Below are 15,178 nucleotides of genomic sequence, written 5' to 3' on the forward strand. Positions count from 1 at the left end.
CTACATCTTGACACCAGCCACCTTATCCATATACGTTGGGTTTTATACCTCACTCTGACTGAAGTAGCTGAATGTTTGTTCTCCCCTTCTGCTCGTTCCATTCTTTCAGTTTTAACCTTCTCTTTCCCTATGCAATGCAAGAGCAGATAGCGGGGGACGGAGAGAAGAGGGGGCTTTTTCACTTGAAATGCCCCATCTAATTTGAATCACTGTGCCACTGAGCCTCTCTCTCTCTTACATCAACGGGTTTTGCTGTTAACAGTTGATTGACAATTTATACAAATGGTGCTACATAATAACAAGAGCAATATTTTTAAAATTATAAACCAAACCAAGGGCCTGCTTCTGCTTCCAGCTGAAGTCGATGATGGTTTTAACATTGACTTTTAAGGACTTGGCAAGGTCTTTATGTACAAAAGACAAGGGAAAATGAAGTTTATATTGCCTAGAAAATGCAGCCATTGATGCAAAGTAAGTTCTGATTTCTTGCAGCTCTCAATTGTGTTTCTTGGTGCTGACAAGTTACAGCAATATCTGGGATGATGGAGAGACCAGATCCAAATATTATCCACAACTCAGACTTAATAACATTGCTGTGATACATAAAAACTCTCCTCTACCCTGCAGGAAGCTTTAAATCAGCAACTCATAGTTCCTACCGTGAGACTACAGATAGCTAGAATGCTGGTTGAAACCAAGGACAAGTTTTTTCATTAAATGTTTGCTCCTTTTTTAAATTGCAGTCTGTCCAATTGGCTCTAGAAAGCAAATACACTGTGAATCACCCAGTGCCACTTGTCTGGAATAAATGCAATGCAGCATCAATATGCCCACGCGTGTGTCCTTTTCCCTTGGTTTCAAGCAACCTCTTTCCAGATATTCTCAGCTGCTGCTCAGCTATATTGTGCTCCTCACTGTATCTGGAAAAAAAATGGAGCGAGTTTATGTTCTCATCACCACAAATATGTGGTAGGGTATTCATATGCTGATTTAGCTGGCCTTACAACATTTGTGTAAGGGAGCATCTCCTCATATTTCACCCAGACTGCCAGAAGGAAACCTGCAGCCCTATGCAACGCTGCATAAAACGTTGAATGAGAAAATGCTGCAGTTTAACTGCAGGACCAATATTTAGCACAGCAACTGCCCAAGTTGGTCCATTGCCTCAGACAACATAACACACAAGGGCTATATGTGCCTTCCATGCTCTGCACAGAGCTTACATGTGCATGGCAGTGACTTACTGAATGAAAACTAATGTACCGAGACTACAGGAAGGGTTACTCATAAGGTCTGTGAATACTTTACACATTTGGTAAAAAACACCTGTGCCAATTGCAATAAGACAACAATATGTTCAAAACATTAACTGAAGCAGAACTTCACACTCATTGGCATGTTATCTGTACATGCTAGAAAGGTTTCTGGTGCATGACTACATCAGGATGTGAAAAATGGGAAATCGAGTTATATTTCTTAACCCATTAGGGTTGACTGGGGAAATCAGAACTGTACTGCAGTTTTAAATTGGGCTTTGCCATGTATCAGGTATCATTCTGTGCTGGTATCTCTTGCTTGGATTAAAGAGAGCTGAAATTCAAAGCAAAGGAGATACTGTTTCAGTAACAGTGGGGGCTAGATTAATAGCAGAAAAAGAGTGAAAGTCAGCAGTTTCCTTGGTTCTACTATATATTGACCTCAGGCATCACTTGACCTCCTAGTGCCTCAGCCAATATGGCTGAAAAATTGGGTAAACAACTGGTTGAAAACCAAGTAGTGTCTCTGTACTGAGAGTTCTTGAATAAATAAATAAATTATACATCATGCGATATTGGAGGAAGACAATTTTTTAGCTGTCTCTACATTTTAAACCAATCAGTAAAATGCTTTAGAAGGAAGAGAATACTGGGTAGGTTGCTTAATTTGCCTGGGCAGAACTGAAGTCATAACCCCATTCTAGATCATAACCATAACCCCAAATATAGATCATGGAAAGAATGCTCTTATGAAAAATGCACTGCAAGTGACATCAATCTATGAAAAAGATGTCAGGGCCATGTCAAACTTTAACTGTAAAAAATATTTTGACATTTGTTTTGATCCTGAAATGGGATGAAAAGTCAAAATATCAACTTCTATTCAGGAATGAAAAGTTTAGATTCAGACTTGTCAAAACAGAGGTGTCTGTAGTGGGGTTCTGTAAGGACCAGCTCTTGGCCCTATACTATTTAATAATTTTTATCAATGACATGGAAGAAAACATAAAATCTTTCCTGATAAAGTCTGCAGAAGACACAAAAATTGAGGGAGTGGTAAATAATGAAAAGGAAAGGTCACTGATACCAACTGGATCAGTTGGTAAGCTGGAGGCAAGCAAACAATATGTTTTTCAATACAGTGAAATGTAAGATCAGACATCTAGGAACAAAGACTGCAGGGTATATTTACAGGATGGGGGACTCTATCCTGGGAAGCAGTGTCTCTGAAAAAGATTTGGGGGTCATGCTGGATAATTAGAATAACATGAGCTCCCGGTGTGATGCTGTGGCCAAACCGGCTGATGGAATCTTTGGATGTATGAACAGAGGAATATTTAGTAAGAGTGGGCAGGTTATATTACTTCTGTATTTGGCACTGGTGTGACTACTATTGGAATACTGTGTCCTGTTCTGATGTCCACTATTGAAAAAGAATGTTGTAAAACTGGAAAGTGTTCAGAGAAGAACCACAAATAATTTTTCTCTGAGTTGGATTAATTTAATAAATTAGAAGAACTTTAGGGTGAGTTTCACACTCTATACAGTTTGACAGAATGGGGTCTTGAATGTCTTGATAATGAAATATTTACACCCACTCATTGGCATGTGAAAAGTCCCCATGTAATGTTCCAAAGCAGGTTTTCATTAGAATAGGTTGGCAGGATGCTGAGGATTCTTTTGTAGCATTCTGTGTGTATGGAAAACATGCCTTATATCAAAAGACTCAAGGAGCTATATCTATCTAGTTTATGAAAGAGAAGGTTAAGGGGTGAGTTGATCAGAGTCTACCTTCATGGGGAATAGAAATTGATAGTAGAGGGCTCTTCAATGTAGCAGACAAAGATACCATGAGATCCAATGGCTGGAGGTTGAAGCTAGACAAATTCAGACTAGGAACAAGGTGCACATTTTTCCATGAGGATAATTTACTATTGGAACAATTTAACAAGGGCTGTGGTGGATTCTCCATCACTGGCAATTTTAAAATCAAGGTTTAGAAGTCTTTCTAAAATATAGGTTCTAGTTATGCTTTAACAGGAATTAATGCAGGGAAGTTCTATAGCGTGTGTTATGCAGCAGGTCAGAGTAGATGATCACAACGGTTCCTTCTGGTTTTATAATCTATGAATCTATGAAAACTCTAATTATCAGAGTAAAATTACTCTGGATGTGCATAATGATAATGCTTTTCACCCAATGATCTCAAAGCACTTTACATCATTAAAGGATTGAGTCTCACAATATCTCTGAGAAGTAGGTAAGTATCAGTATCCCCATTTTTATGATGAGGAAAACTGAGGCACAGAGAGGCAAAGTGTGACATGACTAATGTCGCACAGGAAACCTACTGAAGAGCAGGAAACAGAATCCAAGTCACCTGACTCCCTGTACTGTGCTTTAAATACAAGATCATTCCTCCTCTGATTAACCTACGCATCTGCACAGTTCTAAGGGCCCTGCGTCAACACACACACAGGTGTCACTACAGGAAGGCAGGAAGCAACTTGAAGAAGAGGAGGGTGGATACTAATATTGGGGGGAAGATGAACAGGGATTTCCACATGTTATCCTGAAAAACCTAGGGTTGGCCCTAGTTTTAATCATCAAGAACACATGTTGTGTGAAATATCTATGACTAATTTTTTTTCATGCAGTACTTGGAAATAAACTCATTTTAAGGATTACAAATATTTTTGTTATTATGTAGTGCAGGCTGTGAAAGGCTTTTAACAAAATAATTTCAGTAAGCCTTGATGTCATGTACTATTCTCCACGCTTCACAAACACAGCCAAGTCATGAGGCACGCAGGGCAGGGTGCAGCTATGGTACTCTGCCCCCATTGCAATTAGTGGTGATGGAGTGATCAGTGCATTCATCAGAAGAAACAATGAAACTGCATTAATTCATAGCTTTAATACCTATATCAAGTGCAGACACTTATGTATGAATAGGGTATTGATTAGAGAAAGGGACAGCTCAACAACAAAGAAAACGAGATATAATAGGAGAGCAGAGTTAGATAGACAGTATAAAACTTTTTCCATTTGAAGTGAACAATGAAGAATGCTATTATTAAACTTCTCCTGCTATAATACAGTATATTATACAATATAATTAATGCCCATCCCAATAAGCAATATGCGATCACATCTTTTGCAAATATACATGAGCAAGTCAGAGAATTGATGGGTGTGTTTTTCTAGCTCATTGATATCTGGCTACTGCATCAGAATTATCCTAGATGCGTGGTTTATGTTTTCTTGAAAAGTGGATTTCTCTCTCCCCCAAAGAACAGCCAATATGATCTTTCAAAGAAATTGTAACTAGGGGATGCTGAAATTCTTTAAAAAAAAATAAATTAATGGAACTCATGATCTTTTCCCCCAGATAAAATAATCACTTTGCTTATGGAGATGAGACTTATTTTTCAAAAAGTTATTTCTTTACAATATTCATTTATGTAAAAAAAAGATTTTTTTCAAGACAAATCACCTGTATTACTATAGTTACTAACTTAATATCACAGGAAAATGACACTTTATGTAGAAAAATATCTTTGGTACACCATACAAAGTCTCACAAGCTTTTCTCTTCACAGCCCCATTTATACATTCACTCTAGGTGACTATGAGTATGTGGGAATAAATGCCAGATGTCCTCTCTTACCTCTGAGTCTCTTCAGTCTCTGCTCCCTCCTCCTCCTTCGCACAATCAGCAGAAGCACAAAAAGCAGCAAGACCCCCACCAAGATACAGGAAATGGTCACCAGCATCTTTAGCCCTTCGTTGGTCGCCAGACCTTCCTCACTTTGGACAACTGATTTAATGAGTGGAGGGATTGTACCTGGAAACAGTGTCATGACATTAGATGCCTATTAATGAAGAGAAAAGGTTGAGTTTTCATAGAAACTGTACTGTATCTTCCAAGGGCATACAAGCCATTAAGAGGGTTTTGTCAACGTGGTATTACCTTCACACATGACATATTTAACTATTACAAAGAAACTGCAGATCTAAAGTCTAACCTATGTGTTTCATTCTTTGCTATGGGAAATTAGTATTTGTGTAACAGATTTACATCATTTATCAGGTATTCCTTTAAAAAGGAATGTACATTCACTGCTATGTACATCAAATGGGCCCTTTAAACAGAAACATTCTTGTATCAGGTGTCTAAGTGGGCAGCACTGCATTGATCTTGAATTCAGATAACCTACCTGCTGCTAATTCTGGAGCTGATAAAGACTTTCTGAGGTTTAGCTCATGAAAGAAATAGGACAACAAGGGTATGAGGAAGCCATGAGATTTTAGAAGTGGAGTAGGGGAAGTAGTTTATAACGCACAGCCATTATAAGTCAGGCAACTTGCTCTTTTCATTTTGGGATGCATTTGCATTTTCAGCATCATTCCCTGATGTATGGTCTGTAATACTTCACTCTTTGTTTTCCTTTTCAGGGATATGAGCAGCATGCAGCACTTTCTAAAGAAAGCTGTTTAAATCGTGAGAAGGTTCTCATTCACTTCCTGATTACTAGTAACCTGCTATATGCATCCACAAATGAGGCTATAAAATGTAGATTTGTGTGGAACATGAGTAGAAATATGTAAGTATTGTGAACTCTAATGACTGCAGATGGATGTTATTTAATTTTAACCAGCTACGGAAGCATAAAACTGGCAATCTGCTTGCTGAATGGATAGGAGGTTAGGATTAAAAAACAGATACATTCTCTTTTACATCTGTACTCCTGTATTGTGTCATATGGCTGTCTCTCATTATGTAGCATACAAAATCATACGAGTATTATGATGTGATGCAATGTAAGTGCCATAATTACAGGTCAAATGTAAAGATCTACACCCTTTTTGCAGAATAGCTACTTGTTTTGTACATAATAAGCACAGTGATACCCTAAAAGACTTTGGGTAACCTTGCCAACGTCCAAGGTTATCTCAGATACTTCAGCACATTTATTTTCATACGGTAGCATTTTTCATACACATTGTGTAGGGTTTTTTTTTCCCTTTGCTGAACTACAGTGTTCACGTTATACCAGAAATAATGTGGTTTAATAGGAAACCGAGAATAATAACAGCTTTATAGAGTAAAGCATGAAAACTCATTTACACAGAACTAACGGAAATGGTTAGCTAAGGAAATGACAGAGAGAATGATCAGCTAAAGATATGGAAAGAGCTGCAAAATAATGAAGGGCAAACTAATCTCTGCAAAGTAATCATCCCAAATTCTCCTGAATATTAATGACTAAAATTTGCCTTCACTTACAGTTACATATACCCTTTGGCTGAGGAGAGAGTTAGGCTCAGTAGTATCTAAAAATATGTCTTTCGCGATGCTATATTTTGACTTAAGTGGTATTAAAATAATATCCTAACTTTAAATTAAAACCTCAGTTTTTAGGTAAATACATTAAATGTTCTATAGCTATTCTAAATAAAGTGCAAACCTGGTACATTATAGATGAGCACTGTTAGTTTAATACAATATGTACCACAAGTTTAATAGAATTATATATGCTTCACACAATCAGTGTATGATGTTTAGTGTGTGTAATTAGTGCTGAGCAAAAAACAAAATTTCCATCCCATGGCAATTTCTGATATTTCAACATTTGTTTTCATCCCAAATTGCCATTAAAAGTTAAAATATCAAGACTTTTCACAGAACAAAAAGTTATGAATAATTTCAGTTTGCAAATGTTTTGTTTTGGAACAGTTCAATATTCAGCTGCATCTGCCTGAGCTGCTGTGGTGCCTCATAGGAGTTGTAGTTCGGGGGCCTCATGACCCCATTTACCCCTATGGGCCAGCCTCCCCAGCCAGCCTACATATCCCATGATACACTCTGGACCTGGTACTCCAGAGTGTCTTACTGCATTCCAGCTATTGTTGGCTGTTGGATGGGCCTTTGTGGGCCTAGTCAACTAGTGTAGTTTAGAGCTGCTACTGAACTGGTCTAATTTATTCCAGGATTAGTACTGAACCAGCCTTAGAATTAGGGATCCAAAACTGGCTCCTTTGTATTCCCCGATGCCGTCCCCGCCCCTATGCTCAGTGGATACTTACAGCTAAGAATCCAAACCTAAGTATTTTGGTTTGAATGTAACTGAAACGCAAGCAAAAATAGAAGGGACACAAAATACTGCAAACTTAAACCACTGGGAAAGGTTAGCTGACATGTGTGGGAACTGAAATCAAAGAATTTCACAGAGCTCTAGTATGAATGCTCTAGCCTTTCAGACTAAGTGGCTGTACAGAGCTTTATGTTTTAGGCCATTTAACCTAACACCTATTAGCTGTTCCAAACCAAATGCAAACCAAATAACTGAAAGGATGTGCAATTCAGAACTTTCTGCTAACTTTCTGAAGGTTTTATCCAAATTCTACTATTGCTAATAAGCACTCGTCTGTAGCACTTTACATCTTAAAACCCCAGAACAATAGTCCTTAAAACAACTTACAGTATGTACATCCAGAAGTATTATTATTTCCTTTCTACTGGTGGGGAAATTGAAACAAAGACCGGTAAAATGACTTGCCCTAAGTCACACAATCAGTCAAAAAGGTCAGGATTAGCACTCATGAATAGAACTGGTTGGAAATTTCACATCTGAATGATTTTCTAATAGAAAATTCACCTTCTGCAAAATCAGAATTTTCCTAAGGAATATTTAAATTTTGCCAGAATATTTTGAGTTTCCATTGGAAAATTGTCTCCAGCTCTATGGCTCCCCCTATCTTGGCAGCCCACCAGAGAGCAGTTAGGAGCCAGAGAACATGAGGAGTATATTTCATTTTGGCAACACTGAAAAACATCCCTGCGGCTGGAATGTTTTGGTGTTTCTACAACAAATTATTTCAGAATTTCATGGTTTTTGTCTCAATTTGGGATGAAAAAAATCCTTTCATTTAGATAAAATTCTGCTTCCCATCCTGCTCTACAAACTCTTCTGATTCCCAGTCATGTGCTCATTTTTCTAGATCAAACTCTCTTTCTCTAAGGCTGACTGTAGCCACTTTGGCTGTAGATCTTCACTACCAAAGCATTGTTATCAAACAGGATAATCAGTGTCATAAATGTCTGCTGCTCTTTGTGAGATTTTTCCAGTTGACCAGAAGCAGTGCCCCATTGAAATATAAATACTTTTACAGTTTTATTGTCTTCTTATTGCAGATTCCATATCGCAGCACACAAAGTTAAATGGCACTTAGATAACGTCATGTGAATTAAATTATTTACCGTCTACTGACCAAAAAGCATGTGAGCTGCCTTTAGAAAACAGTTTTTCATATGAATTTAGGGGCTAACTGCTCTAGTTCTTTTATTATACATTCTGGTCTGCCCCTTTCACAACATCCCAACTTAATATGCAGCTTAAAACAGCAGATCCAGTCATGCGGTAATTATTGTGCTTGGCTTTTTTAAATGTCAGGAAAAGGCAGAAAAACTGTGTGTGAAAGGATTGAGAAGGAGGAGACAGAAGGGCCTAAGTAAAACACTAAGAAGTCAGCTGATGGTACTTGAGTTATAGCCAGCACTGATTGTATAACACAGTAAGGAAACCTCCTGCACCAAAATAACTTACTACACTCAAAAAGGACTAGTTTTAACTGTTAGTCCAGCACTCTGAGTTGTTCAGTGTTAGGTTACTTAGTGAGTTTGGAGTTCTGTCACAAAGAAACTCCAGGGAATGACACTGCAGCCAATCACACTCTTTCTGGTGATGGTTGCAGGCACCAGTCATAAAAAAAAATCAAAATGACTCTTGGATGGAAGAGAAACATTAGATATTACACAAAAACTGCATCTAAACCAGTGGGTCTCAATTTATTTATCATTATAGGCCATATATGTGGCCCACAATATGTTACCTGGGCTGCAGAGGCTGGGTGACAGGGCAGTGGCAGCCCCCACCCCGACCCTGGACCCCTGGAGTTGTGGGGCCAGGCGGCTGCCCCATCCTGGACCTCCGGAGCTTGTGGGGCCGGGTGGCAGCGGGTTGAGAACCACTGATCTAAACCAAATACATAAAATGGATGCACTTACTGCCATCATAGTTGAGTGTGGCAAATTTGGCCTGTTTCTCTGCACAGCCTGCACTGTTGCACACTCTCATTTGCAGTTCATACCAAGTTGCTTCCTGGAGGTCATATAGTATGTAGGACTTAGAAAGTGACGTCCGCTGAGCCGTTGTCCATACTGTGGTCCGAAATGGCCGGTACTCCAGAGTAAAGGAGGTGATTGGACAACCACCATCATTCCAGCCAATAAGGTTCAATCGCACTCGAGTGGTGTTAATACTGGCAAAGAGTTCTTGTTCTTTGGAAAACTGTGGCTCTAAGATAAAGTATATTTTAAGTGAAATACTTAAAATAAATAAAAGTAAATAAGGAATAATTGACAGGACGGTCCTGCCTTTTTCATAAATCATTCTCAAAGTGTCCACTAGTCAGCAAATTTTTCTCCCCGTTTTAAAATGTTTTTTTTTTCAGAGACCCAGATTTTTAAACCCAGAAATAGTGTGCATGCACTTCTGTGTGAACTGGACTTGCACAACTCAGTTTGCACTTTTGCACAAGTCAGTTTGAAAATCTACAACCAACATTTCAGAATGTTATTCACTGCTGCCCAAACAAAAACCAAATATATAGAAAACTAAGTGAAAGTGTAATAGAAAGGCAGGTAAACTTGGAAAAAAATTGTACATTAGTGAATTGCCCTTTAGGGCTATATTCTTCCTTTGAAGTAGAATTGATAAAAATTTTTCAGCCGTAAATTTTGGGAAATAAGGGGCTTTGTCAAAATCAAAATATTTTGTGGGAAAATGTTAATTTTGACATAATCTTCTGTTTTTGTGATGGAAAAACTCAAAGCAAAAGCATCAAAATGTTGACATTTTGAAATGAAACACTGTTTTGTTCAAAAATGTCCAATTTTTTTGTTTTGAAGTTTCTGAATCTAAACTTTTCATTCCTGAAAAGCAACTGATATTTTGACTTTTCATCCCATTTCAAGATCAAAACAAATGTCAAAAATACTGGAATTTCCCATGCTACGGAAATTCTGTTTTCTGACTAGCTCTACTTTGAAGCATATGGGCAAGTCTCATTAATGGTAGAGGGAACAGACGGTATATCTTTAAATTAACAAAAAAGGACAAAAAACTTCAGATTCAGAGGTAAAATTTACCAAATCATTTTGGGATATTATTACCTTAAATCAAGAAAGAGAAGCAGCTAAGGTGCACATAAGGGCTTGTACTGCTAACCTATTCTGTCATGATAAAGACATAGCTGAAAATGTTTTCAGAGACAAGGTAGCTGAGGTAATTTACCCCTTCTGCTTAACAATCTATCCCAACTTGTATTTAGTTCAGAAACTCTGCTTCCTTTTCCAGACCTTGAAAGCTTGTACCTTCCACCAACAGAAGTTGGTCCAATAAAAGATATTACTTCATCCATCTTGTCTCTCTCATGCCCAGGGACCAACATGGTTACAACAACAATGCAAACAATGTTTTCAAAAGCAATAACAATATACTCAAAGCAACTAAAATTGGAACATATGTGTTTCTCTTTCTAACGGTAACAACAGAATTACTTCTATAGCAGGATGGGAGAGTTCACACTCACTAACTGTGTGAGTAAACAGGACAGCAATTCGGTACCTTTTCCAAGTGTTTTGGCCTCTATGATCTCACTGATGCGTCCTGGTCCCACTCCATTTTGAGCAGTTAGTGTGAACTTGTACCAGGTACCACATTTCAAGGTCTCTAAACGGTAGGACCGTTCACTAGGGCTAATGGGAAAACTACCCCACTGCTCACTATTATCTTCAGAGTACTGCAGTATGTAACCTGCAAGAAAAGCAAAGACAATGATAAACCAGGTACCTAACTTCTTTAGAAGATACTAATCACAAATTCTGCTGAATATGACAAGATATTATGAGGATTTTATATATTAGGAAACCTTTTAGCACAGAAAGATATTGAACTCTCTTCTTACTGGATTATAAATATATATGTGACTTGCATACGTGACTTCCGTGACCTCTGTGACAGACACAGAGCCCTAATCATTATTAAATGCCAGGCCTATAAAGAGAGGATAATTTAGTAAGAAGCTGCAGTTAACCTGAATTCTATTACCTCGGATAGAACTACCACCATTGTCTCCAGGTATCCAGGAAAGAGTGATAGAAGAAGATGTGGTTTTGGACACAGTAAGTCTTGGCTGGTCTGGTGGCACTGGATGGGAAGGAGTTAAAAATAGAAAATAGATTTAAATGATTATGCATAGCTTTAAACCATTCTAACAGTCATTTATCAAATAACTGTTTTGTGTGGCAAAAATGCAAATTATTTCTGTCAAAGTGTCTGTATAGTTGACATCCTCAGTTAGGAGCGAGCAGACAAGCTCTCATTTTTTATATTTAAATTTCTATACAATTTTATCTTTCATTTTTCCCCACTTTTTCTCTGAACATCTGTATTTCTCAGCACTGCTATCCTGCAGGATCTCCTTCCAAATGACCAGGAATACACTTGGCCTCTCATAATTAACTTTCTATTCATTTTCATGCCTGTTTTAAGCGCAATGGCTGCAAGTTTAGCTGGGGGAAATTGAGGCCCGTTTGCAAATAAATGGCACAGGCAGGGATGCGTTTGCACCAAATAGTGGTAATTGCATATGCAAAACTGGGTACGTACACATTTTTCGTTCGGCTCCATGTGCTGAAAATTTAGCTGTGTGCGTTAAATGGCACAGGAATGGAGTATCTCTGCCATGAGGAAATCCAGCTTCCTCTTTGCAAAAGCTGCTTTTGCAAAGCCACAGCTCCTCCAGATGTTTCTCTTCCACTCGCGATGCCCATCCACATGGAGGAGATGCAGCACTACCAACAAGAGGTGGGTGAACCTGGAGAAGTTTTGGTTCTGTTGCTGTGCACAGTCTATCAGACCCAAGAGTCTGCCTGGACATAGAGGATGGATTCCCAGAGCAGAGTGCGTCTGGGGCTGATTGTGGGAAAGTGACCATCCCTCCCTCTTTTTCACTGTGACAACATATCATGATTCCATCACGTGAGCTCATCTTGCAATATTCTGGTTCATTTTGGCAGACTCATACATGGCTTTGATTTCCAACAGAACTATTTATCTAGTCCTATTATGTCAACTGAGAATTCCTGAATGTGGGGACTGAAAATGCAGTGCATCCTGTGGACTCCTCGAAGAGGAACATTTGCCAAGCTAATTCTGTTTGTTAAAAAATGAACAAGTAGTGGTAGGTGAAATTCCAAAGAGTTGATTCAGTTTGGATCAGAGGCGTAGGGTCTGAATATTTATCTAAACTTTATCTGAATCACTTGGGTTTGCAATTCTGAACTAGAAATTTGATGAGAAAAAGCTCTCGTATGATTTCTGGGACTGCCTGGTTAGAGTCAGGCCAGAAATATGGCAAGGAAAATTTGTGTGGTATTTAGTCACTTCACGTCCCCTTCTGCTCCTAGTTTGAACCAAGAGAGGCAGAGGTTCAAGATTATCATAAATTAATATTTTTTAAAAAGTTATATACACTTCACAATCACAACACAGGTTCAGTTCAAGTCGAGGTTTTGTCTGAGAGTTTGGATTTGTTTTCTCTCTACCAAACCAGGCTTATCCATTCTTACTTTCAGGTACTGATGAGTGGATAAAAACCTTTCTGCCATTTGCCCTTTTCTGAGGGAATCCCTGCCCCTATCATTTACACATCTACATGTTCCTCCTAAGAATTCTATGATGTATTCCATACTGTAAGAAACACCTCTGAAATCCCTAGGACTGGAAACTAGAGCTGATCGGGAACTTTTTTTATGAAACGTTTTTTTCATTAAAAAATGCCAATACATCAAAAACAAAACTGTCTGAGAAACAGGTAAGTTTAATGAAACTCCTGGTGTGAAATTTTTTTGGAGAAAAATTTTGAAACTTTGAAATTTTGTTTCACTGTTTTCAAAATGAAAAATTCAGTTTGTCCAATTTGAACTGACTTTTTGTTTAGAAACCTAAGTCAATTAGAGTGAAAAAGAGGCATGAAGAAAAAAAAAGTCAAAATCAAACATTTTGAAATGATCAAAATGAAATGTTTCACTTATCCTGAACTGAATTATTATTATTTTTTTTTGGTTTGTGAAAATTTAGTCCTGATTCAGAATAAGGAAATATTTTCACACTCTTCAAAATATTCCCAGGATTGGAAAACTGTTTCCCACTCAGCTCTGTCAGAGACATCCTGCCCAGAAATGCTTGCAGGGAGCAGAATCTTAATATAGGTTCCATCTCTTTTTTCACCATAGATGGAAGAAGTGAGAAAGAAACTGGAAGCTGAAGCAGGTGAAATTGAACACTATGGGTGAAATCCAGACTCCACTGAAATCAATGGCAAAACTCCCATTGACTTCAATGAAGCCAGAATTTCATCCTATTGGTCAGATTCACTAGCATGCTTCAGCTACTAAGCACTGTTCTAGTGACACAAAGCAGCTGTAAATACAGCTGGATTTATGGACTCTGTGTTCCCCAGAGCAAAGCAGATGGAGTAATCTTCTGCTGAAATTCCCATTCAAGTCACAGGACAGCAATTTGATCTGTGCTGATGTGAAGCAAGACCACCAATTTCACCTCGTTTATAGGGGGGCTGATCTTAGTTACTTAACTCGCTAAGTACAGTATCTTGCATAAATTTGTTAGTCTCTAAGGTGCCACAAGTACTCCTGTTCTTTTTAAGTACAGTATGAGTGCTGGAGAAAAAATAAACTCTATACTCCAGGGAAGATTAATTACATCAGATGTACTGTACCATTGCTCCCTTATTCCTTTTGCTTTGGCACATTCCACTGAGAGTTACTGAACATATTACACACTAGAAGAGTGAACATAAAATTTTTCATCACAGTTCTCACCTTCTCCACCTAAGATCCCACATATTGGATGCCAATCTCCCTTTATTCCAAGGAATTAATAGTGATTTGCTTTTAATTATTGCAGTTTAATAACTTTGAGAATATACAATTATGAAAGTATGTATCAGAGTACAAGAAACAAGGCTTCAACTTAACATTATTTCTGTCCCATTTCTCTATTTCGATCATGTTTCAGGCATTACAAAAAAGCATCCCTGCTTCTTTGTTGGATTTTAGGTGAGTTAATGCACTCACTGATATTTGTTTCAAGGCTTAATAGATAGGGATACATAGAAATACCTACACTGCCATCGAGCCCACCTCTCTCTTTGTGTTCTAAATTGCTGGACTGCTTGAGCTGACAATTTTTAGGATCGTATATCTGGGGACTGGGAACAGAGTGTTTTCCAAAGAGTGTTCCATGTGCTCAATTCAGTAATATATTTCCCATATCTGATAAGTTTTTGACAATTAAGGGTTATTTGCTCAAGCTTTGCACTGAGGGGGAACGAGGAGGAGACTCTTGTGAGTTGAGGGATCTTTCTGTTGTGTGCACATGAACATTGTGTGCTTTTGTTGACATTAGTGTTATATATATTTTTACACTGTGCACCTAGCAATACCATATTGGGTGACTGTATACATTTAAAAAATATTATATGAGGTACCTGGTAATACCTGCTAACTAAGATTATAGTACGGGAAAATATTAATACCTCCTCTTATAGTCACCATAGCTTTCTGTACATTTCTCCTTTCATGCTGAAGTTTTCCAGGCTAGGTCTCAGTCCAGCAAAATTTGATTTGGGAAGTTTAAACAAAATTCCTTCAGCTATTGTTAAATTTTGCAACTTTAAAATGATATATTTATATATACATAACAACAGTAAAGCATAAGATGCTATTTTCCTTGTGTAGAATTCAAAACCAATTGAAAGTGAACACTTTGGAC

General features: G+C 38.0%; 1 protein-coding gene across 1 annotated transcript in view; it reads right to left on the reverse strand.

Annotated features, from left to right (window-relative positions):
- The window catches only part of DSCAM (DS cell adhesion molecule), a 630,903-nt gene that overhangs the window by 46,510 nt on the left and 569,215 nt on the right, over positions 1-15,178 (reverse strand). Inside the window, exons 24-27 of the mRNA XM_054049425.1 lie at positions 11,432-11,530; positions 10,949-11,137; positions 9,328-9,618; positions 4,927-5,103 (exon numbers count right to left, since the gene is read on the reverse strand). Coding sequence (XP_053905400.1) covers positions 4,927-5,103; positions 9,328-9,618; positions 10,949-11,137; positions 11,432-11,530 — 756 coding nt within the window. The remainder of the gene's footprint in view (positions 1-4,926; positions 5,104-9,327; positions 9,619-10,948; positions 11,138-11,431; positions 11,531-15,178) is intronic.

This window comes from Malaclemys terrapin, chromosome 1 (genome assembly GCF_027887155.1).
Source record: "Malaclemys terrapin pileata isolate rMalTer1 chromosome 1, rMalTer1.hap1, whole genome shotgun sequence".
NCBI lineage: Eukaryota > Metazoa > Chordata > Testudines > Emydidae > Malaclemys > Malaclemys terrapin.